Source organism: Diprion similis, chromosome 14, assembly GCF_021155765.1.
Source record: "Diprion similis isolate iyDipSimi1 chromosome 14, iyDipSimi1.1, whole genome shotgun sequence".
In the NCBI taxonomy this organism is placed as follows: domain Eukaryota; kingdom Metazoa; phylum Arthropoda; class Insecta; order Hymenoptera; family Diprionidae; genus Diprion; species Diprion similis.
The window spans coordinates 1,925,833-1,953,575 of NC_060118.1; the positions used below are offsets into that span (position 1 = coordinate 1,925,833).

Here is a 27,743-nt window from a genome sequence, read left to right on the forward strand (position 1 = left end):
TCGTGTGTTCTAGTCTATTATATTTGTTTACACATTCTCTCGCTATCGATGTCCATGCTCTCTTGTTTTTCTCTTCGTTTATTCTACATCTTATTTTATTTATTAGCGTCTGGTTTAGTCTTTCGTTTAGACCATTTGAAAACGGTGCATTTATTGCAGTGAAAATCAGTTGGACTTCTTCCTTTTTTAGGTAGTCTTTGAATTCTCTCGAATTTATTCCGGGGTATTGATCCGTTAAGATTGTTCCGATGTTTCCTATTTCTAACACAGTTTGAACTAGTTTTATAAAATCGTTGGCGTTTTGGGTTTTTGATGTTAAAATAAACGCGTGTCTCGTGAAGTGGTCGACAAGTAGATGTATATATTTTTTTGTCGACCTATTGCTTCCCAATCCTCCAATTGTATCTATGGACATAATTTCGAAAGCTTTAGTCGCTGGCCCTAATTGTGATATTGAGCCCAATTTATGTTGTCCTCTTGATTTATTCCTAATACATATATCACATTCTTTACATATTTTTTTAATATTCTTTACTAAGTTTTTAGCGGTATAATATGGGCTTATTTTCATTCTTGTCTGTGTTATTCCTGTGTGACACCATTCTTTGTGTATTTTTTTAATTAAATCGATACTGAATTTTTCAGTTAATATGATTTTCTCTCTTTTTTTTACTGTTTTATAATATATTCCATTTTTTTTTACTAACGTTTCTTTTTTTTTTTGTAGTAATGTGTTATTCATCTGATCTAGTTTTATTTCATCTATTTCGATAAAATTTACCGTTTTCAATAAGTCCTCTTCTTCTTCTATATTTGATTCTAGCACCGGGTTCCTACTTAAACAGTCCGCTTCTGTATTATCTTTCCCTGGAACGTATATAATTTTAAAATCGTATTGGGATAGGTAGTGGGTTAGGTCGCCTAGTTCTTCGTCTGTTCGTGCTCTTATATTCATGTTTTCTAGTGGTTTGTGATCAGAGTATATTTCGAAGTATCTCCCTATCAGCCAGTGTTGCCAGTACTTTATTGCCTCTTTTATGGCTAAACATTCAAGATATATTGCCTTTTTTCTTTTTTGTGTATCATTGAGTTTCTTTGAGAAGTAGGCAACAGGTTTTTCTTTTCCGTCATCTTGTGTTTGTTTTAATATTGCGCCTATGCCTTTAAGTGATGCATCTGTATATATTTTGATTGGAAGGTCTTTGTCGAATATCTGTAGCACTGGTTGGGAGCATAGCATTTCCTTTATGTTTATAAAAGCTTTTTCGCAATCTTCCGACCATGTGAATTTTGTGTTTTTCCTTAATAGTTGATGTAGTGGATCTAGTAATATTGAGCTCTTTTCTATGTACTCGTGGTAAAAATTAATTTTTCCCAGAAATTGTCTGATTTGTTTTTGTGTGGTAGGAGTCGGAAAATTTTTTATAGATGTTATGTTGTCTTTCAACGGTGTTACCGTATTTTCTCCTATTACATGTCCTAAATATTTAACTGAACTAGCAGCGAATGTGCATTTTTTAAATTTTAGCCGAAATCCTTCTTTTTTTATTGCTTCTAGTACTTGTTCAATGTGGTCTAGATGTTCTCCAAACGTCGGTGAGTGTATCAGGATATCGTCTATATAGTTTACCGAGAATTCAATTAGTCCATGTTTTCTCAATATGTTACTCAGTATTCGTTGGAATATAGCTGGAGACGTTTTCAGCCCGAACGGTAGACATGTCCATTGAAAGTGCCCATCTTGCGTCACGAACCCTGTTTTTCTTCTATCCTCAATTCTTAATGGTATCGCCCAAAACGCTGAGTTTATGTCCAGTGTCGTGAAATATTTACAGTTTCTGGCTCTTATTATTATATCGTCTATCAACGGAAATGGTTGTGCTTGAGGTACAATGTTTTTGTTTAAATCTCTGAAGTCTATGCACATTCGTGTCTTTCCTTCATTTTTTTTATATGCTAGTGTGACAGGTGCAGCAAAGGGACTATAAGATTCTTCGATCAATTTCTTTTCCAGTAATTTGGCTATTTGTTTTTCGATTTCTTTTTTGTCATCTATATTACATCTGTATGGTCTTTTACTGCTGTATTTCTCCACTATTAAATCGATTCTAGCTTCATACTCATTAACAGTTCCAATATCGTATTTGTCCTTTGCAAACACTGATTTGTTGTTGTCTATTAATCTTTCTATTTTAATCTTTTGATCTTTATCTAAATGTTCTATTTTCGTTTGGAATTCATCTGTTTCTACGTGTTCGTTGAAATTAACTGAACAATTTGTAGTTTCGCTTTTCATTTCCCGTAATATTTTCCCTGGGTTTTCTGTCTCTTTTTCAATTTTCTGTGAGATTACTAAGTTTTCGCTCAGTCTCAACTTGAACATGGGTATCAAATCTAATCCTATTATGCAATCTTCGAAATCCTCTCTTTCGACTACGTATATGTCTACTTTTTTTTCTATGTTAAATATTTTTATTTTTATTCTTACTAATCCATTTGTATGATTCACACCATTGACTGACTTTAAGAATATTTTGTTTACGTCTTCTTTATTCTCTTTTATCTTTATCCACTTTGAGTTTATTAAAGAGACTTGAGAGCCTGGGTCGTATGTTCCCATTATATCTGTCTTATTTTCAATTAGCATCTTGAATCTGATCAATGGTGTGACTATTCGTTTTTTTTTTCTGTGTTCAGTTCTACTTCTATTACTGAATTGCTTCCTATAGCTTTAGGTTTCTCTTTTCTTTCTTGTTTAAACCAGCATTTCTCTTCTGGGTGGTATCTTGCACCTTTACCCATATTCTCACATGTCTTGCATGGTTTTTTTTCTTCGTTTCTAGCTTTATATTCTGGTTTACCTTCCTTTTTAAATATTCTCTTTTTGTCGGTTATTACTTCGAGCTTTTGTAATTCGTTGATTAAATCTTTTGTATCCTCGATTTCATCTCTATCGATTTTCTCTCTGATAAATTCTGGTAAACCAAATGCGATTCTGTCTATCATTGTATCAGTGTCCATGTTCTTGTTTATTTCTAATAATAGTCGTTCCTTCTTTATTGCATATTGTACTAGTGAGCCTTCTTTGTACTTGAAGTAATGAGCATATGTTCTGCTACTCCATCCTTTACTTGAAAAAGTTTCTGTTAACGTCTGTTTCCATCCTTGCCAATCGTTTTCATGCTCTCTTTTTATTGCTGTAGAAGTGTACCAGTCCTGGCAGATTCCATCTAAGAATACTCTCAGTAGTTCGATTTTGGTTTCATCTTTTTCTATTTTGAATCTTCCACATTCTTTCTCAAACGTGTTTAGCCATTGTTTCACATTAGATGTTTTATAATTGAATTTTTCCAGTACAAATTTTTCTGCGATGTGTTTTAAGTTTTTCTCTTCTTCTTTTTTTTCTGATTTTTCAACTAATTTTTCCAATATCTTTGTCAAGTCAGAGTGTTCTTTAATGTTCTCTGGGGGTATTTGTTTCAAATATTTCCCTCCAAACTGGATATTTTCTTCATCATCCAAATATATCTTTTGCAACTCTTTTGTTATCGTTATCCATATTTTTAATTCATCATGCCTTTTTGCTAATGACTCTCTTACCTTTTTGAAGGCCTCCGTTTTTTTTAGCTCCTCATGAAATTCTGCATACATGAGTTCATCTGGTATGGCGTATTTTTCTCCTTGTTCTGTTACAATTGAGGTTATGGCTACCACTGTACTTTTACTGTCCTTTGGGGAAGCCACAGCCTTGAACTCAAATTTCAGCTTCATTTTGTGACGAAAATTGTCGTTTTGTAATGTTTTTTGTTACAGGGGTTGTAGAATAAATGAACCAAATTTGTTTCTCTGGAAATAAGAGAATTTTATATTTTATATTATGATCGATGTTTCTATTTACAATATGTACACAAATGACCAGTTACCTGGAAATAAGAGAAACGACAATTAAGGCCACTTATTCGTCTCTCTTTCACTGCTTTGTGTTTGTTTTATATCTGTAGTCGATTTAGCGTAACCTCTTTCGTGTTTCTTCTCTCTATCTGTCCCTGTCTATTTCGCTCTCTGTCTATCTCAACTCTGTTTGCCTGTCGATCCATTTCGTACTCGGCGAGACATCTAGCAGGTGTCATGTAGGCGTGCGTGGAGTCCAATAAGCGCGCTGAATTTTAAAGAGAGTATATTCTCTTTACATGTGTATTTGGCATGCCTATTAATGCTCGCCAATTATTCGAAAAATACAAATCTGATTTTGTTAATCATAACGAGTATAACAAACAAAACGAACAAAAGGCTTTGCAAGTGATAAATGAAATACTAATATTCCATGGATTTACATTAAAAATTTCTAATCTACCCGATATATAAGAAAATTTAACAATGGTCTGTCATAATAGAAAAAATAATAAGAATACTGATAGTGCGATCGCGTTGAAACAGGCAGTCGAAGTTTCCGTGAATAGTCTAACCAAAAATCAAGGTGTTGCATTTAATGCGGTTTTGGCGGCAGTCCGTGGTGTATCTTCTGATAAGTGTATCTATTTGGACGGTCCCGGTAGCAGTGGAAAGAGCTACTTACATAACACGATTATTTCTACGTTGAATAGTGAGAACATAATCGTACTGCCTGTGGCATGGACTGGAATCGCAGCAAACTTATCAAAAGGGGGCAGGACGGCTCACTCAACGTTTAAATTACCATTTCTTTTGAATGAACAATCAACGTGTAATATTGAACCTAATTCCAAACATGGTCTATATATATTCGTGATGCAAAAGTTATAATTTGGGACGAAATAACGATGGCATCAAAATACGCATTAGAAGCCGTTGATCGTATGTTAAGAGACGTATGCTGCTGCAATGAACTATTTGGGGGTAAAGTAGTCATAGTTAGCGGTAATTTCCGGCAAACTCTACCTGCCGTACGACGTGTTAATAGAACACAAATTTTAGAAGCGTGCGTTAAAAGAAGCAGTTCATGGTGTCATTTTGTATATATGTCATTGAAAGGTAACATTCGTGTGTGCGATGCACAAACGGATTTTAAGCAATGGCTTTTGAAAATTGGTGATGGAGTATTTTCTAATTTATTCGAATTCAACAATTAGGTTGTTATTATTCCGACTGATATACTGTCGAAAGGAAATATTGTGCAAGGAATATTTGGTGAAAGTATTGATCCACAAGATTTATCAACTTTTAGCGAAGTTATTTTAGCCCCGACAAATACCGACGTTATTGCCATTGATAATGAAATATTGTCAAAAATCAAAGGTTCCAGTGTTGACTATCTGAGTGTAGATCGTGCCCCATCTTACGCCATTATTTCTCAAGCTGGGTCTCTAAAAAGACTGAAATAAATGGATAAAATGATCTATTCTTATTATGTATTCATGTATGTTTATAGAAATATTGGCAACGGCGGAAATCCCGGAGCTTTTGTGGGGATATCTATACAACGGAACGATGTATATTGTATGAACGAAGCAAATTATAACATCAAACATGGGATATGTAAATCACGCATAAACACTTCTTGAATTATGTATTTGCACACATGTTGTGATAATATTTTGATCATCGTTTATTACCCCTTAAGAAATCCTCAAGCAGCGAGGGCGTGAGGTATCTTCTGAATCTCGTATAATCTGGTGAAACAATGTCAACGAGTAAGCGAGCGCAGCGAGCGCAGCGAGCGCATGTGCACAAAAATCCTAGCCTATCACCTAGCGTAGCCTAGCGTAGCCTAGCGTATCACCAGCTGAATACTAGAAAAACTACATACACTAGAAAAATCAGCAGCTATTCTCCTGTGTGGGTAATAGCGCTTCGCAAATCAGCTGTCACTGTCCTATGTGGAAGTGTGTGCCCGAAAAACTTTGTCTGTTATTTCATTATGTAAGTTAATGGTGTGTATTGATCAACACTCATTACCCACTGAACAATCCTCAAGCAGTATGGGCGTGAGGTATCTTATAAATTTCGTTTTATTTTGTGTCACTGACAACGAGTAAGCGAGCGTAGCGAGCGCACAAGCACAAAAATCAGCTAATCCGAGCGAGCTTCAGCGAGCGAGGGAATATTAGCAGCTAGTAGAGTATTAATGTCATACGATCCGAATTTACCTCCGGCGTTGGCATGTCATGCAAGCCTTTTGCTTTGAAATTAATTCCTAAGACTGAACTACACAGAACAATCTCAAGTAAGGAAGCGGGTGCGATTATTCTCGGCTTTAGTAAGTTCTATCAATACATGTGTTACGCCCCGACGCATTGCCTCGGCGAACCTTTTTCAAATTCTTTTTTCAAAATTATATTGTAACCAAATGGTATAACTCAACAGTGCTCGAGAATTCTTCCAATGATAGACAGCGAGATAGATGCGCTATCTCATATTTGTGTAGTGGATATTCCCACCCCTCCTAGAAAAAGTCACGTACAGTCCCCAGTATTGAGTTTAATTTTATATTAGATTACATGTACTAAGAACTGAGCGAAGAAAGGTTGAGCTAAAACATCAAGGAGCTCAACCCATAAATCTCTCACTTTTTAGATAATAACTATTCATTACTAATTAGGCTAAACTACTTGTAATAGAAGTACCAAATTAAAATAGATTAAGTATTAACGTGTGTTACGTGCCAGCCGGTATCCACGGGGACACCCTCTCTGTATCCTACATTACCGACGTACAGTTACCACAGGAGAGCTTTAGGAGCTCTGACCCGTAGTTCTCAGACTAATACCGACATGCACAATTATAATCATAACGTGCAATATTCTTATATCGATAGTTCTCTACGCTATATTAACCGTTATTTCATCAGCTAAACTTATATACATGTCGGAGAAGAATAAAGAGGAACTTTGAATGAATCCGCCGTATCGAGCGTCAAGCGTTATTCAGCATGCTATGAATATAGCTTTGCTACAGAACCTTAGCAACAAACAAATTGTTTGTTTATTTAACGCTTGGATGAAATCAGCAGTCTCGGTCAAGCAAACAAATTGACCAGTCGTGTTGGGATCATCACGCTTTCGCAATGAATAAGCCTCGACGTGCTGTAAATCCTGCTAATCCTTCATCCTCTCCTTCATTTCGTGGCCTTCCCCCGACATCAGAAGTGGGATCAGAATCTGCTTCTCACCGAGAAGAGAGACGTGACGACGAGAGACGTGACGACGAAAGATGGCAATTGCTTTTGCAACAGCAGCAAAATAATTTCATGCTGATTATTGAAGCAATGAAAAAACCTACAGAGACGAAAATTGAATTACCTGAACTCGACCCAGAAAAGGTGAAAGATACTCAAGCATGGATTCGAACGGCCGATATGTGTATGTCAGAACAACCGCTGAAAGGAGCGTCGCTCGTGAACGCCTTGAGCCGTGCGATAAAAGGAGAGGCATTATCCTGGCTAACCCAAAACGTATTTGCCGGAATAAATTGGACTGAATTTACAGAAATATTTTCTCTGAAATTTGAAAGTTTGGAAACTCTCGCTGCTTTCTTGATGAATCTTAATCAAGGGAAACCAAAAGAAGGAGAATGTATCGCCGCTTATTCGACCACTATGATAACCTCGTTGATGAACCGATGGAAGAATCTCTCTATGGAACAGATTGCGGTGTCCTTCGTCCTCGGTCACATTTCTCAATTTGAACCACGACTTCAACGCCTTGCTTTCACGAAAGAAATTGAGACAAGGAATAAATTACAAAAAGAATTGAAGGCCGTATATTACTTAAAGAGGAAAAACTCGGAACTTCACGCTGAACAACGACAGACCGAAGCATCAAATGTGTGGCAGAGAGAAGCATCTACAAGCAGTGACACGAGGAAGCCTATAACCTGCTTCAAGTGCAATGAGTCTGGGCATTATTCTCAGGATGCTTCAACGGATCCAATATCAAATGACGAGTGAATATTTGCGAAGTGAATTCACCTTTTGGCATTTTGAGGTATGCAGGTGAGCAGTTTTCATTTAATTTTGATTTTGGGGCCGAATGTTCTTTAATAAAAGAATCAGTGTCGTCAAGGTTTTCCGGGAAAAGACTCGATAATATCGTCACTATGACTAGAAATCAAATAAAATTAGATGCAAAATACAAAGGCCCGTATAAAATTATTAAAGTATTGAAGGGCAACAGTTAGGCAACAGTTATCTTTTGAAAGCTTTGAATTCCAATCGCACATTAAAATATGCACATGACCGGATGCGAAAAATGCCAGAGGGTAACATTCCGGAAGAATTGGAAATGAATAAAGAAAATTTTGAAAAATAAAATATTTAAATTTGTAAAAAATATTAGAAATGTAAACTAAATACATGGTTACTTTTGGAAAATTGTTTATATGGAAGTTTGTAGCCGTAGCTCAGTTGAAATCGGAATTTCTAGAATGAAACCGTGAGTGTGCGGTGGGCAGCTTCATGTAAAAATTGTGTCAGAGAAAATCACTCAAGGGAAGTGATTAGACATTTACCACTCAAGGGAAGTGGTTAAGAACATTTGCCATTCAAGGGAAGTGGTAAAAAATGTTAGTCACTCAAGGGAAGTGAAGGAGATGTAAAAAACATGTATCGAGTCTTTTAAAAATACCTTTATGTATCGAAATTAATTGCTTTGTCAATAAATGTGAAATTGGAATTGAAATTTAAGTTTTCTGTTTAAAATAAATTATTAAAGTAAAATTGAATTAATTAAAAACGAACTTGTTACTGCTGGAGAATTGAATTTTCTTGCAGATAAGTTCACATGAGGACATGTGACTTGTCAGGATGGCCGTGTCGGAGAAGAATAAAGAGGAACTTTGAATGAATCCGCCGTATCGAGCGTCAAGCGTTATTCAGCATGCTATGAATATAGCTTTGCTACAGAACCTTAGCAACAAAAAAATTGTTTGTTTATTCAACGCTTGGATGAAATCAGCAGTCTCGGTCAAGCAAACGAATTGACCAGTCGTGTTGGGATCATCACGCTTTCGCAATGAATAAACCTCGACGTGCTGTAAATCCTGCTAATCCTTCATCCTCTCCTCCATTTCGTGGCCTTCCCCCGACATACATATATGGTACATATATTTTTCTCACATTTGACCGTTATATTTTTCAACATTAGCTTTCAAATAAATCCCTTAATTTACGGTCGCAGCTGCAATAATCACTTGCAATTATCACTCGATAAAGATAGTCGAGTAGACTAAACAGAGGAAACGTGGCAAGAGAAATCATGAATAGCTCTCAGATAAAGAAGCCTTATTCTCAGAATTAGGAGTAGCGCCCTTATTTAATGATCACGCGGCCAATTAGCGCATCGCCGCTTGCTTTCTAAACCAACCACTTTACGCTAATTCCCCGCCAAGATCCTACGCACTAATCAGAAACCTTACCCCCATATCAATTAATATCCTCATCCAATCATCCTAGACCCGCGAGAAACTGTAACCCTTTGGAACTCCTCCTACTTTTTCCACCTCTTTTCTCAACCCTAATTCAAATTAGATCAGAATATATCCAGACATCAGAGAGAATAACTTCAGACATTATAGAAAGCAGAACAACTTTAGTACAGAGCTTAATCCAGAAATCATAGAAAATTTGAGACTCAGTGAATAAAGTCAAACTCAGAACCTCGAAGATTTAATAACAGTTGTAATTGTGATAAGCAAAACACCAGTTTATAAACCATTGTAAATTCGACAACTGAGAAGTTGACGGAGATTGTTGGTTATTAATAAATGTTTATTCTGAATTGAAGTGATGTGTAAAGAGAATTATTTCAATCACGCATAGTGATGGTCGGCACGAGCCTAATTACCTTACAAACTCTCAGAATTAATTGAGCTGAACGAGAAGAGCTGAGGAGCTGATCAGCAGATTCCCGAACATCAACTACGTAAGTCAAGAGATTAACCAAAATCACGCAGTGAATCATAATCGACTCGTGCCGTTCTTCTCAGAACGTACCAGGTGTATGGATGAATGCGTGAGAATTATACTAAGATATCTTTTGTTAATATTTAAACTACATAAACGACGAAATTGAGAATCGTCGGAACACCGCTGAGGCAGTTGGAGAAATGCTGACCATATGCATTTGGGCACCAGGGGGGCCGCCCTAGCACCTCATTGGCTAATTACCGTTGTAACCATTTGCAACCGAAGGCTCTTGAACTGTGAGGACCAAGAAGCCATGTCTTTCGTCTGTCAAGTCGCGAGGTGCGTAGTCGTCAACCCGTATTAGCCCTTCTGGTCGATAGTAGTGTTAGTAGTAATACAAGGAGAGTTCTGCGTATAGATTCCTGTTGCCGACACTTACCGACATTTGCCCCAGACTCAAACCCTTTTCCGCGATGACGTCACAGTCTACTGTACCGACCGTCGATCAAAATGGCGCTACCTATTTATCGACCGAAGGTTCAACCTTTCCCGACAGTGTTATCAACCGAAGGTCAAAATTTTGCTGTTTTACCGACTGTTTCATCGACCGAAGGTCAAAATCACGCGGCTTTATCATCGGTCTCGCTGTTACCCCCCCCCCCCCCCCCCCCCCTCTACCGACGGTCGAGGTGTAGCGGAGACGCAAACTCTTCTGTTTCCAACGTGCCCATCTCAGGAATTTTCCAGTTAACTTTGAACGGCTTGCGGTGTGATATTTGACACCCTTCATTCCGCAAATGACAGTTCCGAGAATTGTTTTCGTTAACACGATATCAATAACGTGACATTCTGTTCTCGAAAACTGCTTGTGTGGTCCAAGGACCAGTTTGATATCAACCACGTAACATTCGACAATTAATAGTTCTGAGAATGGCTGGGGTGAACCACGTGACATTCCGTTCCCACGATATCGAACCACGTGTCATTCTTATCAAAAGTCCAAAGTCTGAAGTGATTTCAACCATGTGACATTCTTTTCACCTCCTCACCAAATTTCAAAACGAAAGTGGGGGAGCCGTGTTATAAAAGTTGGAACCGCAAAGATCAGCGTCAGTTTGAAGCTGTTCTTCATTAAAAGTACTCAGCATCAACAACAACTCTTAATTAAGAATATCGAAGAAGTAAAACATTTCCTAAAAATCAGATCCGAACTGTATCAACTCACAAGAAGATTTGCGGAAATACGACTCAACAGTAACCATCATCATGGACTTCACAAAATTAAATGAAATCGCACGCTTGGAGACTTTCTTGCCATTGAAAAAGCTGGCAGACCTTGAGGAATACTACGAGTACAGAGTAAGCAGTGTTCGTCGAGTGAAAACGAAGTTCGGCGACAAAGTGGTTGCAGACTTGGAGGATTCCTTTACCATTTTTCTTCCGAACCGGTTGAATAAAGCCCTCCAAGAAGACGAAGAGCTGTTCCAGAAGATGGCCACAGCCAGTAAGGATACACGATTGTGCATACGCTACCTTGGTGGACCGCATGGCCAACTTGAATTTATTTATGTATGATCTACACATCACGTATCCACTATCTTGTAAAAGTCATGCGTTCAATAAAAAAATAAATAAATAAACAATTACATACATTTTTTTACTTAGCGTTAAGCCTTCCTATACGTAGTAATGAAATTTAGGTCTTACAATTCAAGAAAAATGTTATGTCAAACAGCATTACACACATAACGACGAAGGATGTCAAGCTGCGTTTGAACTTGTAGTAATAATTCGAATTAAGATTTAAAAAACGAAGAAGGTTGTCAAGCTGTGTTCGAAGCTCGTAACTGTAACGTAAACTCTACGATGAGTTTTGGGCGGACTCGGTGAAGGATAGATTGTTAGGTCAACATCTGACTTGGCGTGAGTTCAAAGCCTCAGGTCCTACAGTGTTGGATTACTATCGCTCTTGGAATGCAAAACATAACTCAGTTTAAGTACAGCTCGGTCAAGCATGGAGAGCAAGGTTTGATCATGCATTAGCTTATTTGAAAAAAATTTCTCTCTTTATAGCTACGGTGAAGGTATAAAAGTAATTTATGAATATTAAAAAAAAGAAACCACTGCTCTGAACATGACTGAGATAATAAAAAGGATGAAGATTGTCAAACTGTATTTTAATCTTGTTACTGTGATGTGAGGTGAGCGGACTTCATCAAGGATAGAATGCACGGCTGACCAACAGCTGAAGTAGTTGTATACAGTCAGAGGCTCGTATCTACGGTGTTGGGTTGATATCGTTCAAGTACAGCTCGGTCAAAGATGGAAACCAAGGTCGAAGGATATATAGGTTTGGTATTAAGATTTCGACTCTAGCCATCATCTATTCTATCTGGGAAAAATGAGTAAAAAACTTGGTAACAAAAATATATATACATATATATATATATGTAATTTGTCTTATTTATTATTTATTTAATAATTAATAATCAAAAATAAAAACGAATTATACTGAAATTTAATTGAAACTTAATATAATTATCGTACTTACTAAATATATTATACAATGGTTAACATAATTATTTTACAGAACGACCTCATCTAAATATACGTCTAAGGCTTCGTCGTATGACATATGTAAAAGTGTGTCCCTAAAAGCGAAGAACACTTGTACTCCTTGCACGATACCGTCCAACCACGCCACCAGATCCACCAATTCGTCTATCTCTGCGGAGGACAATCGGTTTTGGATTACATCCTGAATCCGCAGTCTGCGCAGATTCGGCAGATCTGGATCTGGCTTATGGGCAGCATTTGACTGCCTCTGTGCGTCTGGTACCATAGTCTGAAAAAGGATTTCAGAGTTATTTTCATTTGGTGAAATATGAGTACGCTCAAGCAAGAGAAAGCAACATCGAAAACAGAATGGAAAAAGCATTCATGTTTCACAAGTATTAAAAAAATATTTTTTTTTTACCGAAAATATTTCAGAAAATTCGAATTTTTTTTTTTCTTTCCACTACAGTGACTTGAGTAAGTGTCTAACAAACACGATAAAAAAACGGATTCAGAAATGTTGAAGGTAACAATAGTAGAATTCAATTACTTACAGTTTCTGTTGCTTTTGGGGGTGGTGGTGGTGGTGGTGGTGGTGATGGTGGTAGTGACGGTGACGGTGATGGTGGTGGTAGTGGCGGGGACGGTAGTGATGATGGTGATGGTGAAAGTCTGAAAGAAATCCAGATGTTGTTGATCTGATTCGCAATTCTCACAGATTCGATGCAGAGGTGAAACACTCAGAAAACTGATTTGATAATTTCAGTAAATTGGGTGTAAAAGTTGAACATTCTGAAAGTTCAGCTACGACGGATATCGTAATGGAGACGAAATTTTTTCCAGAATTCGTTCCTGATATGTATACACAAATCTCTCTCTCGGAGTTTTAAGATTACTTGAAAACAGTTTTAACTTTTCACTACAGCGACTTGAATAGGTGTCTAACAAACACGATAAATAAACAGATTTACAAATGTTGAAGATAACAACAGTCGAATTCAATAACTTACCGCTTCTGTTTCGTTTACTGACGCACAATACTCCGCTTAGCACTTGAACCACTTGAACCACTGTCAGGTTTGACTGTCAATGAGCTCACCCTGGGCCCGCAGTCTTATATAATGAACCATCATGTTTATGTTTTGCAAACGAAAAAATCCGATATCGTAGGGTGGTCCCCATGTTCACCAAATGTCGCTATCTCGCTTTAGGTAATAGATCTAGCATATCCAGCTCCACGCACACAGACACACGTACAGCTCATCCTATGAAAAGGATTACCATCATAGCAAACGATCACTCAAGTTTCAACTTGTCAAGCGCAAGTGAGGAACAAGAAAGATGGAATCCGCAAAATGGTTGAAGTTGATTAACGTTATGGAATCTGCTTACGAAATCTTGGAGAAATCATCGCCATCAACAGAAATTCAGAAATGGATAAAATTTGGGACGCAAAATATCCGGCTTCTCAACAAAATCCTACAAAAGTGCTTCAACCATTAGTGAAAAAACAAGAATTATCACAACGATCGGACTTTTGAAATCACTAGCGGAAAAATTCAAACGTCTTCGGAGAACGGGTGACGGTACGCGGAAACAAAGAAGAAGCGATCGCGTACACTGGGAAGAATTGGAGTCTGCTTTTGAGGGAAGAATACGAACCGGATCCATCACGAATTTGAAACATAAAGACGTGGAGAGATTTCTAGAAGACGCAAAGTTACTTGCTGTGACAAGACTGAAAAACGCGTTGCGGAAAACGGGGAGCCTAAAAGTAAACGCTATCCTAACTTGTAAATTCGAAGTAAAAAAGGATGATCACACAATAGAAGAGAACAAATTCTTCAATACGAGAAACGAAATCATCATCCAGACAACGGATATTAACGAATGGTTCATATAAAATATAACAAACCGTTTGTTAACAAAGGTGGAAGTTTTCCAGGAAAAGGATTCAAGCTGGTCTTTACTTGAAATTATCAATCTTGCCGTCAACATTAACAAGTATACGCGACTTCGAGGTGGTCTGTATACCTACACCCCGTTACCGAAGCACATCAGAGATAAGAAGGCTGTGGTAAACATCCGAAATAACGACTCGTATTGCTTTCTTTGGTCGGTCACCGCAGCTCTGTTTCCAGCCAACAACAACAATCCCAATGTAACCAGCTCGTACCCAAATTCTAGCCCAGGTATGATGGTATAAACTTTCCTATGTCTCTAGACAAAAATACCATTTCAAAATTTAAAAAACTTAACGGACTTTCCATTAATGTTTATGGTATAGACCAGATGGTGGGGAAAAAGTGATAAAGTACCGATTCACTTGAGTCAGAATAAGTCTGATAAACCCGTAATTTATCTCTTGGTAGTGGAAACCGAATTTCTGATTGAAGCATTGGCCACAACTTTCCAGGGTACTATTCAGCTTCTATCCGTGAACAAAAAAAAGTACATTTCATTCACAAAACATGTCAAGGGGACAGATATAAAGTTTATATTCATAGATTCGTTCCGTTTCATGCCCAGCAGCCTCGAAAAATTAGCAACGTATTTAAATGATAATCAAAAAGCGATTACTCATAAATTTTGCACCAACTCTAAAAAATTCGAATTATTAACCAGGAAAGGTGTTTTTCCGTACGAGTACATGGATGGTTGAGAGAAGCTCGAGGACGTAAAGTTACCACCTAAAGAAAGATTTTATTCAAAATTAAACAACCAAGATATTTCGGATAACGATTACGCACACGCGTGTAAAGTTTGCAAGCTTTTAACCTTGAGACGTTCGGGGAATCTTCGGACTTATATTTGCAAACTGATGTTTTTCCGTTGGCTGACGTTTTTAAAAAACTTTCGACAAAATTGTTATGCAACGTACAACCTGGACCCGTTACATTATTTTACAGCGCCTGGTCTTTCGTTTGACGCAATGTTGAAATGTACCGGTATCGAACTCAAGCTTCTCACTAACATCGATATGCTTATGTTTATAGAAAAAGGTATTCGAGGTGGTGTGTCCCAATGCTGTAATCGGTATGCAAAGGCTAACAATAAACACACATGGGAACTGCTTTCGATCCAACGCTCGAAGAGTCTTATCTCATGTACTTCGACGTTAACAACTTGTACGGTGCGGCTATGAGCTTTGCTCTGCCGTGCAGTTCTTCCGAATGGATATTAGATTTCAGACAATTCGATGTTTTTGCCATTACAGACGAAGCGGAGTTTGGCTACGTATTAGAGGTAGATTTGGAATATCCCGAGGAACTGCATGACATGCATAAAGATTTACCACTGTGTCCGGAACACTACATACCTCCCATTACAGAAAGTAAGAAGCCGAAATTGACGGCCACGCTACTTTCCAGGCAAAACTACGTTGTCCATTACCGCGTCTTGGAAGAATGCTTAGAATTAGGTTTAAAACTAGCTAAAATTCATAGAGTTCTAAAGTTCAGACAAACACCGTGGCTCAAAAAGTACGTATATTTAAATACAGACTTACGCGAAAAATCGAACAACAACGAATTCGAAAAAAAAACTTCTATAAACTGATGAATAACGCAGTTTTCGGTAAAACAATGGAAAATGTTAGGAAGTATAGAGATGTCAGGCTGATCACGGAATGGAATGGAAGATACGGTGCTAGAGCTACTATAGCCAAACCAAATTTCCACAGTTGTACAATCTTTGATAAAGATATGATAATAGTTCAATTGCGTAGAACGACAGTCAAACTCAACAAACCATTGTATGCAGGCTTTTTCATTCTAGATCTTGAGAAGACCTTCATCTACGATTTTCACTAAGTGTGCTTTGGAACACGAAAATTTGGTCGAACATCAGAGTCTGATACAGAGTCAGAAGCATCAGGTCTATACCATTGAACAGAAAAAAGTAGCACTGAGCTGGAACGACGATAAGCGTATCGTAGTTCGAAACACAACCGATACGCTGCCGTGGGGCTACAAGAACTGCATATGAACTGAACCTCATAGTAATTTCGGTGAAAAATAGGATTGTATTTCTATATGTAGTGTATAAAATAAAACTTTCTCAAGCCTTTCGTGAACCTTTTTAGAACTTTTGTAGCCTTCTGAAAACTTTTTATACCTTTTTTAAGCCTTTTTAAAGCTTTTTTGACCTTTTAAAAACAATTTGAAACTTGAAAACATTTTTCACAACTTTTATAAGCTATTCGTGGACCTTTTTGAAACTTTTGTAAACTTTTGAAATCTTGTTATACCTTTTGTTAACCTTGTGGAAACTGTTGGAAACTTTGAAAACTTTTTATAGCTTTAGCAAACCCTACGACAACCTTTTTTTTGGAACTTTTGTATTGTGAGCTTCTGAAAACTTTTTCAACTTTTTAAGCCTTTTTGAAGCTTTTTCAACCTCCTGAGAACAGTATAAAACTCTTTTTTGTAACTTTTGTAAGCCTATCGCGAACCTTTTCGGAACTTTTGTAAATTTTTGAAAACTTTTCATACCTTTTTATATGAGACAAAACTGCGATATTCACGTTTGTAACACTATAGACGTGTATACAAAGATCGTGTAAACACCAATGTGTCTTACTCGCACACAGTTTGAAGATGTGTGCTACGCATGTTTGAATGTAATTACGGGTTTCTAGTGATCGGTAAAAGCAATGAGCTCAACCAAACACGATAAAGGATTCGATGCTTTCATCAGTCTGGAGAAGTAATAAAATCTTGCGTTTTCAAAAGGCGAGACGCAGTAGCGTTGCAGACTCAATTGCGTTAACATGCAGAGCTCCGAAATTTCAAGGCAAAAAGAACTCATACATCAGATCGCTCAAGCGAGTACAGCGATCCGTCGAAAACACAGATTGCTCAAGTCGGGCAAGGAATCTACGGCTCAGAGATTAAGCGACGTTTTCAAACCTGTAGTGACTCCGTTGCGAGAACTGGTGAGTGTTATAAAAGAGACGAAACCTGTGAAACAAGAACTGGAAGAAATTAAAGAAGAAATTAAGCAGATGAAAAATGAAACGAAAACTGAAACGGTCCCAGTAATGGACGATTCCTTTGCTTCAGCAGGAGATGAAACAATCGTAGAAACACCTGTTGATGAAACGGAGAATGAGTATTTTGAAATGATGAGAGATGAGACGAGGAAAAGTGAATTGGACAACGTGTACGGTGTACGCAATCTCTCAAACGGACTAATGGTTGGTGATTCGTTGATGATTTTTGAGAGTGATCACATTCGTATTGGTGATACACTCTACCCAAAAATTAAGGGTTTGCTGGAACTTTTGTTCAAAAAGAAACCGGACAGGTCGTATTTGAGCGACGGAGATCGGGAAAATTATGGAAACATAATCCTCAAAACGAACGCACATAAAAAGTATTACTCATCTGATGGAGCTATTCGAAGCGATAACAGTCACAAATTTAAGAATGTCGTTGCCGAATTGTTGGATAATTTTTCACCGCCCCAGCGAAAGGGTAAAGGTTTACTTCCGCAAGCTGTGATCACTCGACAAGGTGTTCAAACGGAATACGTTTTCTGGAACGATCCAAACGAGTTAGTGGAGCGTCTTCGTCTACTCCTAGCATCTCAGGCGGCGGGAAATCCGAGTCACAACAACGAAATAATGTCCACTATCGAAGAACTGCGCAAAGCAGGAATTATTTATTAAGCAGCATCCGTCGCTTCTGGATTCATCTCTGACAATTTCCAAAAGTTGTAAAAAGAATGTTTTCAAAAGTTTTCAAAAAGGTTGACAAAATATATAAAACGTTTTTAGAAGTTCACGAAAGTTCTAAAAAGGCTTACGAAAGGCTTGCAAAATATATAATAGGTTTCTAAAAGGCTAACTAAAATTCCAAGCGAGTTAACAACAGGTACAAAAAGTTTTCGGGAGCTTACAAAAGTTTACGAGACGTCTAAAATCAAATATCAAAAACCTAACATTACGTGAAAACGCATTTGGTCTATACGTTACGGTAGAAGGAAATTGTACTGATTGTTAGCCTGCGACAAGCTTATTGTATTCCCAGATAGTATTGGCAAGCTTCCATGAGGCTACTGGTACAAGCTGTGGATCTAAGCTGTAAAACCAATATCGTCAAAAAAAAAAAAAACGATGGAAATTCTATTCTTTAATTTTATCAATATGATTTACGATCATCGAGAACAAATTATTAATGAAAGATTTACCTCTATAACTGTATTTTGTGAATATTATTATTATTATTTAAAACTATTTGTACCTTGACAAAATAAAAAATTAACTCGTATATTGGAATAGTTCATATAATTCTATGACACCAAGTTCAACCACGCTTTAGCATTTGATCCCATCTTTGACGAAGCTGTACTCTGATATAATCATGTTTTGCGTTCCTAGAGCGATAGTTACCCGACACCGCAGATCTCGAGGCTCTTACTGTACACTACCTCAGCTGTTGGTTGACTTTAGACGCTATCCTTGACCGAGTCCGCTCCAACCCCATCGCTGATCTGAAACACAACTTGGCAAAATTTCATCTTTGCTCGTTGGTGTTCGAAATAGCACTTTCTTAGGTTTCAAAAACTCAATTCGAAGTTAAATTGTCTCTTTCACGAAATAGAACCTGAATGACTTTGGACTTTTGATGAGAGTGGCACGCGGTTAATAACGCACCGGATCCTGGACTCAAACAGAACGTCACGTGGTTCGATGTCGTGGGAACGGAATGTCACGTGGTTCACCCCAGCTATTCTCAGAACTATTAATTGTCGAATGTTACGTAGTTGATATCATACTGGTCCTTGGACCACACAAGCAGTTTTCGAGAACAGAATGTCACGTTATTGATATCGGGTTAACGAAAATAATTCTCGGAACTGTTAATTGCGGAATGTAGGGTGTCAAATATCACACCGCAAGCCGTTCCAAGTTAACCGGAAAATTTCTGAGATGGGCACGTTGGAAACAGAAGGGTTTGCGTCTCCGCTACACCTCGACCGTCGGTAGGGGGGGAATAACAGCGAGAATGATGGTAAAGCCGCGTGATTTTGACCTTCGGTCGATGAAACAGTCGGTAAAACAGCAAAATTTTGACCTTCGGTTGATAACACTGTCGGTAAGGTTGAACCTTCGGTCGATAAATAGGTAGCGCCATTTTGATCGACGGTCGGTACAGTAGACTGTGACGTCATCGCGGAGAAGGGTTTGAGCCTGGGGAAAATGTCGGTAAGTGTCGGTAACAGGAATCTATACGCAGAACTGTCCTTGTATAACTACGAGTGTTTGGAAAATCTTAATTATGACCCGCCTAAAGTACCGTGCTAATTCATTAACAACGAGCATTCAGTTTATTCTGTTAACTGCAAAAGGACTCACTATCACCTAACTTCAACTCTTTCCTGTTCTTTACTGATTTTCTTATTTTCGCAAATAGATATTTTTATGATATTCAACTTTCTTTATTAAATTCAAATAAAGCTCCGCCGTGATTCGCAGGAATCAGGTAATTTTTAGTGTTCAACCATAAAAATTTTAATAATAACTTTCACGCTTAATCACGTTAATACTCGTTTCGATCTGAGGTGAGGCTTTGCTCCAGTTTACCATTGACACTGACCGACACGATCCGACGGCACTCAATCTCGTCGTCATCACATCCAAAGATAAGTCAATTCGAGCAGTGCTCACCAACACTATCTAAATTCTTATTTTTACCAAATCATCAAAATTACCTTTTTATTAAACACTAAAACTGAACTTGTCTTGCCACCTTCAAACAACATATTGTTTTCTAAGAACTTTTCCATAAGAAATAACATTAGATTTGGAGCCTAGTTGTAGAAAATATCTTTTGGGTATTCCGAGAGTGATTCTCAAGTCTTCAGCTCAGCCCCGGCATCTTAATCATTTTGTTCGTGAATATCTTCTTTAAGTTCATATTATGTTTATTTTCTTAGTTCGTACGATATAGCTACTGACGAGAATTTGAAGTTAGCGCTCAATTTACTAATTCGCGGTAATAATAAGTTTCGTCAAGGCCGTATCTTTCGTGATGGCGTTGTTCAGCGTCTTTTTGTATTAGTATTCAGCACGCAGTCGTGGCGTACTGTCGATCTCTCATCAACGCTATAATAAAAGAAAAAAGCCATATTTTCCTGACTGTGGATCTGTATTATTTTATTATCCTATTATTCTATCAACACGTGCATAGCACCGGCTTTCACTTGAGAGCACAACACATTTAAAAAATTATAATTAATCACGAGTTTTCATAACGTGATTTGATAAACCTGTATGTATTGACCGGCGGAAACACGTTCATAAAATCTTATACACAAGGTTGTCGTCTGTGTGCTCCTGCACATCCCGAGAGTGATTCTCCCGACTCAACCTCAACGGCTATTTCTCAATTAATAGTGATATTTCTAATAACGGGTGCTTCCGCGGGCCAATTCAATACAGCAATGATTGGCACGTTAATTTATAAAACTTTATAAATCTAAAAAGAGAGATACTACAGACACTAAATAATTATAAACGACCAGCTAAAATTAATAATCGTTCAGCATAGATGTTCTTGGTACTAACTATATCGTTAAATATTAATACTACACAAAATTGCTGAGTAACGAAAACGATTGAATTTGATTTGTTCCACAGCTTCTCTGTATTTGAAACCAAATTCTCTCGTCGACGTTACCATCGTCTAAATTCATAAACATTACCATCATAAATTCTGGTTTGACTCTTGACATCATTTGTTGTATTGGGTTATTTTCCAAAACTAAATCATTCAAAGAATATACTTCATCTTTCACCAGATTAATTCTTATTTATCCATTTATACTGAACGATCACCTATCCTTTTTATTGTTAGTATAAATTGGCCTCCATCCTTCAAACAATCCTCACAGTCTCCGTACTAAGCAACAACGTACTCACATATTACCGGCTTATCGCAAGGTAGGTCTTTTCTTAGTTTCCAATTTTGATTTTTATTATAGTTACGTGGGAGCAAGTATAGATTACTTCGAATCAACATCTGTAATCGCTCTTTGACGACTCACCCCCACGTAACACGTGTAAGGTACAAAAATCATAGTAAAAACGGACCACGAACCTTCAAAGTGCATTTTTGGTTCAAACAAAAACTTGTCCATTACGATACAGAGCAGACTAATTCGATGGTCGTATTTTCTTTCCCGATTCACGTACGGTATCGAAATGGTAAAATCTCGCGCGAACGGAAATTGTGACGCGCTATCGCGATTACCTATTGCTGACAATACACCAGTCTTAGATACGGAGTTCACCTGTGTTAATTACATTTCTGAGGGTGCTTAAGTACTAGACTTTAGACATATCGCAATGGAAACGGCAAAAACCGTAGACCTGCGTATCATCATTAATCACTTACAGCAATGCTGGCCAATAAACGGAAAAAATTTAAGTAACATCGAGAAAAACTTGTCCAATAAAAGATCAGAACTGATGATTAAAAATAACTGTTTGCTATGGCAATTTAGAGTAATAACCCGAAATCTCTACACGCTGAAATTCTGAACGAATTACATGCTTCGCAAATGGGAACCGTAAAATGAAGCAGCTGGCGTGGAATTATTTTTGGTGGCCAAACTCGAATGAAGATATCGAGAAATTAACGGGATCGTGCAAACTTTGTTCAGAATTTCGAGTAGCCACTCCGAAAATTCCCTTGACACCCTGGCAATAGCCCAGCAATCCATGGAACCGAATTCACACCGACTTCTTAGGCCGTTTTCACGGGTGTATGTTCTTACTGATCTTAGATGCACATTCCAAATGGCCAGAAATAATGAACATGAAAAACGATATGCAAGCTCAAAGTACTATCAAAGCATTTAAAACTAGTTTTAGTGAATATGGTTCATCGAATCACGTCGTAAATGACAATAGTCCACAGCCAATAAGCTATGAATTTGAAGTATTTCCTAAACGCAACGGCGTAAAACATTCTTTCACACCTCCGAATTATCCAGCGATGAACGAAGCTGCTGAAAACTTCGTTCAAACTTTTAAAGATAAAGTTGATAAGGTAGTTAGGGGTTTAAAATCGCTAGACGATGCAGTAAACTTATTTTCATTCGATTACAGGAGCACAAAACGCTGTACTACTAACAAATCGCTCGCATGGCTTATGTTTAGAAGGGAGTTACGTACTCGATTTGATCTACTGAAGCCGAGTTTAACTCCTGAAATCGAGAAAAAACAATACGATCAAATGATGAGCAGAATGGGAAAACGAAATTGTGACCTCGGATTGGCGAAAAAAACGGGTTGTCTGTAAAGTCGGTTTACGGACGATAATTTTACGGGATAACGTCATAAGAAAACATTGATGAAAAATTGCATACTTTTATGAAGTGAATTGAATTATTATTACTGAATTATCATTATTTTGTACAATACAAAAAAGGAGTTAATTGAAAATTACAATTTTTTCGATAATTTTTTTTCGTGCCTCGCTCTCGCTTGCACGCTCGGCTCAGGCGGAACGTTACTATGAGTCATGCTTTTTTGTGAGTGCAGCCGGCGTTCATCGATTTATAAGACGTTATCACGTCAAAAGTATGTGCTAAATATCATAGATCAGGTTCAAAAGGACGCTCGAAAGCTGTTGTAATGAAAAAAAAACTCGCCTTCCACTTAAAATGTCAGATTCAGCGGTGGCTTAATTTCAAAGAGACATACTAATCGGTTTGTCAAAACTGCTCCAGATGACAAACATAAAAACGGGGAGAATGTGTGAGACCTCGTCAAGAGGTATCCCTCAAAATACTGTACCACCCAGATGATCGCTGAGACTTTTACAAAAAAAAACGACTAAGTGATTACTCAAATAAGTTTATCAATTCAAACTATATATTAGTAATTGTTGAAATACTATATAGTCGTTTAAGCCAATTCATACTTTTATTTTTTGTTCTATATACTTAGTTCTTGCATTTACATCACAATCAGTTACCCTTTTATGAAAACACATTATGTGGCCTATAATTAAAAAGGGAGAAATTGTGGTGTACCGACAGAACACATCGTACGCGTGTAAACAAAGACAGTTATACGTACGAGTATGAATGTTGCCTCTTCGAGGCTTTTGTATTCATACGAGAAGTCAGTCGGTATCCAGGGATCACCTAACTAGGTACCCACGACAATGGACTCGAAGCAAATATTACATTTCATTTTGTGTTTCAAGATATGTATTTTTGAAATACCTAAACCTAACGTTTACTTTGATACTATTCATCGAGTGTACGCATTTATTTAAACCTTGTTCCTTTCATTTTCCTCGTACTCCGGGTACACATCAGCCATATTGGATATGCCATTCTGAATTTTGGGATACTAATATCAAATTCAAATTCAGCGACCCTAAAAACATTTGTATATACAGTTTCATAAAGATTAATTATTATTTTGTCTCTGCCAGCAATGGCACGCAAAGTGAGTTTCGCTGTGCCAGTTAAGGGGTTAAAACAATTCTTGGATAAATATAAACCATACACACATGAGAGTGAGAAGCTGAGGCTTAGGCGACGAGTACAGACAATCGGGTCGTTAGTTTGTCACCAAACGTTTACATGTAAAGACCCGTTATATAGCTTGGCCAAGCAATACTTAAGGTTTCATTGCATCATTGTTGTTAACTTTTTTATTTTTTATATTTAATTATTTTATCGACGAACCCTGTTAGGAATTTTGAGTATAAAGTGAGCGTGGCCAACTGCCTAACTACGTCCTTCGTGAAAAGAGAAGTTTTAAGTTATAACACTGATGTCAATTAAAAAATGATGATATATGTGGGAAACCAATTACGTATTCAATTCTGTTTTTTTTTTTCAATCAGTAAATTCAGTACAACCGGAAGCCGCTCAAGGTTAACAAAAAAATTCCTGAGATTGGCAGGCTGATCGCTGTAATGTCATCACTGATGAAACATTTCCAGCGGTTGCGCATGCGTGGTAGGTCGAACCTTGAACCAAAATCACCCTTGTTTTACGACCACGTTTCATATTTTTCGTGAAGTATGGTGAGTTGTGGTTTTAGTTGTGTCCTTGTCATATGGAGGCTGAACTAACTCTAACCGTTGGGTTGTGCAGTCACCTTTCGCGTTTTTTGTAAGAGATGGTGTGTTGTGGTTTCGGTTATGCACCTATCATACGTGGACCAAGCTTATTCTGCCCTTTGGGCTGCACAGTCACCGCGGTTTCGTATGCGATGGTGTGTTGTGATTTCAGTTATGCTCCTGTCAGTGGAAGCCGAACTTATTCTAACATCCTGGCTGCATTAGTCATCATCCGCATGTTGGGATTGTCAAAAAATCACAATTCCTAAGCGATGCTCTCTTTGGAGGTAAAACGAACTTGTTTAACTTTTTATTTGTAGAACTGATTCATAAGAACCAATCCTTCGACCTCCTATAAAAATATACTGTAGGAAAACGTTCTATAAAAAAATATTTTGTAGAAAAATACGCTGTCAACTCTGCGCCGAATTGTCGTCACGCCAAATCATCCCTGCGCCAAAAAGTGGCAGCGCCGAATCATCATCGCCCCCAAACGTTCCCGCGCTGAATTGTCCCTACGCCAAAGTAGTTCACGCCGAAACGCCTTACACCAAAACGGCCGCACTGAAAAATCCTGCTCCCTACTCAGGTAATATAGCAATATAATCGCAAATGCTAAAAGGCGTTTCAAGTATACATATATCTTTGACAATAGTAATTGCATACAACGGTATCATTAATCAAGATTCGTTGTAACGAATTCCACATTCAGTCACAGTTTCTCACAGACTCAACTTGACGAATGTTGCTCACGATAGTGCAAACGAAAAGGAACGCACTTGTCATGAATAATATTATGAACCAGGCTTAAACAGCACTTCACAATCATAACTAGACAGCCATTGCTCACGATAATGGATATGCAAAAGATCTCAATTATTCTGAACGGTACAATGAGCATTTTTTAATTTCATTCTATGTATCACACAGATCTGTATACCCTGAATGAAAACGTAATTTATCAACTAGAAACCTGTTTGAATTTTCAGTAATTCGGTATCAGAACTTATTTGATTTGTATTTGATTCGCAGATCACAAAATAAAACGCATCTTCCAGAAAGCGTTCCTATCATATATATCAATTGTATGGCGTTATATTTAATCTTCTTCCAAAGTCACTCGTTGAAAACAATCGTATTCCAGTTTGAAAGAAACACTTAGATACACATAACTAAAAACTTATGAAAAATATGTTTGAGCAGCAAAAAATCTCTGCATCCAGCAAGAAACCGACGAGAAATTTCATGCTATCGATAATCTGAATATTACAAAAGGATATCTCCAACTATCGCGACAGTTGAATATATTAAAGAAAAAAATGTCACTGTCAAATTATGTATTGTTGATCGTTAATGGTACATAATTTAGTACAGTTCACACGAATATTGTATGAACATATTTGTGGTTCTTCTATTTCTTATAATGTTCAGTACTTCTGTAATTTTCGTGTGTACTGATATGATTTTCGGTATGACTAGCGACCTTATATGAAATGTACAAATTTTATAAATAATATGACAACTTACAAGTTGTGACGTGGTGTTTGCCTCGCACGCTGTATGGATGGGGAGGAGGGATATGAGAGACGGGGTAGAGGTATTGCACGCGTCGAAATGGTACCGAACAAATATGAGATGTATTTTTCTTGTCCCTGGAAGGGCCTTGAAAACTAGGATACAGAAGGGTGGTCCCACGTGCCGGTCGGTCACGCCCCGGCCGAGTAGCGCTAGCTTAAAACTAAATATCTTGAAACTAATAAGTGTTTGCAAGCGAGTGTGTGTGTGTGAGTTTGTGGATGTGAGCGAGTAGTTGGCGGGACGGGTGGAGGATGGGTGCAGGGGGTTTTGGTGAAAGTGCTGAGATGAGATGTGGTAAGTGGAGGAGGAGAGGATTGACGTCGGGGTTGCACGAGGTTGAAAACTAGGATTGGCTGACCTTCTGTCTTTGAGTAGGTGGTTGTGGCGTGGCTTCCTCACCCGCCGATCGCTGGTACAAGAATAGTAACTCCGACCGGCCCGGTGCGTCTGTGGGTGCGCCCGGGCCGGTTCGGCTTTGTTCGGCCCCGCTCCGCGGGTTTGGGGCTTATTGTGACGTGCACGCGGGGGTGCAACGTCACAAAGTGTCAACAAATTTTGCAATTGATTTATTGGAATATACATATCAGATAGAGGTGTGGCTGAATTATATTGTTTAGTTTGAAATTACATATTAAAATTGTGCGAAATACTTTAACTTACCAGTACCACCGCTTGCACGAAGACGTTTCGTAACTCTTTATTTATCATCAGTTAATTATCTTTCTGTTCATATAACTTCAAGTTGTATACGAATCCGATTTTATTCCCTAGTAAGTTATTGAAGCGCCCTACATTATGAACTGCAAATATTACATGTCTTGAACGGTGGAAGGATTGTGTTTATCATAGATGATTGGTTATGAGATGTATTACTGTTGCTGTTGGAGCCTTGCAAAAAGTACTGAAATCCGATATAAAAATATCTAAAATGTGAAAAAAGCCATCAAATACCATAATGTTACGTGGGGGTGAGTCGTGAATGAGCAGTTATGGATATTGATTCGAAATAATCTATGTTTGCTCTCACGTAACTATAATAGAAATAAAAATTAAAAATTAAGGAAAGACCTACCTTGCGATAAGGAAATATGTGAGTACGTTGTTGCTTAGTACGGAGACTGTGAGGATTGTTTATATGATGGAGGCCAATTTATACTAATAATAAAAAGGATAGGTGATCGTTCAAAATAGATGTTTAAATAAGAATTAATCTGGTAAAAGATAATGTGTATTCTTCGAACGATTTAGTTTCGGAAAAATAAATGAATACAACAAATGATGTCAAGAATCAAATCAGAATTTATAATGCTAATGTACATGAATTCAGACAATGGTAACGTCGATGAGAGAATTCGGTTTTAAATACAGAGAAGCTGAAGAACTAGTCAAATTCAATCGTTTATGTTATTCAGCAATTTCGTGTGTTATTAATATTTGATGATGTAGTTATTAAGTACCAAGAACATCTATGCTAAACGATTATTAAATTTAGATGGTCGTTGATAACTATGTAGTATCTGTAGTATCTCTCTTTTTGGATTTATAAAGTTTTATAAATAAACATGCTGATTATTGCTGTATTAAATTGGCCCACGGAAACACTCGTTATTAGAAATATTACTATTAATTAAGAAATA

At 37.6% G+C, this 27,743-nt stretch overlaps 3 protein-coding genes across 3 annotated transcripts; 2 read left to right on the forward strand and 1 right to left on the reverse strand.

The window, feature by feature from the left end:
• The first annotated feature begins 4,203 nt into the window (after positions 1-4,203).
• LOC124414414 lies at positions 4,204-5,360 on the forward strand. The gene is made up of 4 exons (XM_046895359.1): positions 4,204-4,299; positions 4,438-4,723; positions 4,777-4,991; positions 5,109-5,360. Exons 1-4 carry the CDS (start codon positions 4,204-4,206, stop codon positions 5,358-5,360), a joined length of 849 nt encoding a protein of 282 aa, XP_046751315.1.
• Positions 5,361-12,464: 7,104 nt separating this feature from the next.
• LOC124414415 (proline-rich protein 11-like) lies at positions 12,465-13,700 on the reverse strand. Its single transcript, XM_046895361.1, has 4 exons — positions 13,694-13,700; positions 13,465-13,549; positions 12,991-13,108; positions 12,465-12,725 (listed from the first exon to the last, which is right to left on the reverse strand). The coding sequence occupies exons 1-4, from the start codon at positions 13,698-13,700 to the stop codon at positions 12,465-12,467; spliced, it is 471 nt and encodes a 156-aa protein (XP_046751317.1).
• Positions 13,701-22,017: 8,317 nt separating this feature from the next.
• On the forward strand, positions 22,018-22,746 carry LOC124414416. The gene is made up of 2 exons (XM_046895362.1): positions 22,018-22,090; positions 22,229-22,746. Exons 1-2 carry the CDS (start codon positions 22,018-22,020, stop codon positions 22,744-22,746), a joined length of 591 nt encoding a protein of 196 aa, XP_046751318.1.
• Positions 22,747-27,743: the final 4,997 nt, after the last annotated feature.

Bases quoted from the DNA above. Each gene is read 5' to 3' on its own strand.
- LOC124414414 (XM_046895359.1), top strand. From the start codon at position 4,204: ATGCCTATTAATGCTCGCCAATTATTCGAAAAATACAAATCTGATTTT. The intron at 4,300-4,437 runs GTGATAAATGAA...GCGTTGAAACAG, and splicing joins ACGAACAAAAGGCTTTGCAA to GCAGTCGAAGTTTCCGTGAA. The intron at 4,992-5,108 runs GTATATATGTCA...TTCAACAATTAG, and splicing joins GCAGTTCATGGTGTCATTTT to GTTGTTATTATTCCGACTGA.
- LOC124414415 (XM_046895361.1), bottom strand. The intron at 13,109-13,464 runs GTAAACGAAACA...GATTTCTTTCAG, and splicing joins AAGCGGAGTATTGTGCGTCA to ACTTTCACCATCACCATCAT. The intron at 12,726-12,990 runs GTAAGTAATTGA...ATCCTTTTTCAG, and splicing joins CCCCAAAAGCAACAGAAACT to ACTATGGTACCAGACGCACA.
- LOC124414416 (XM_046895362.1), top strand. From the start codon at position 22,018: ATGAAGCAGCTGGCGTGGAATTATTTTTGGTGGCCAAACTCGAATGAA. The intron at 22,091-22,228 runs GCAAACTTTGTT...TACTGATCTTAG, and splicing joins CGAGAAATTAACGGGATCGT to ATGCACATTCCAAATGGCCA.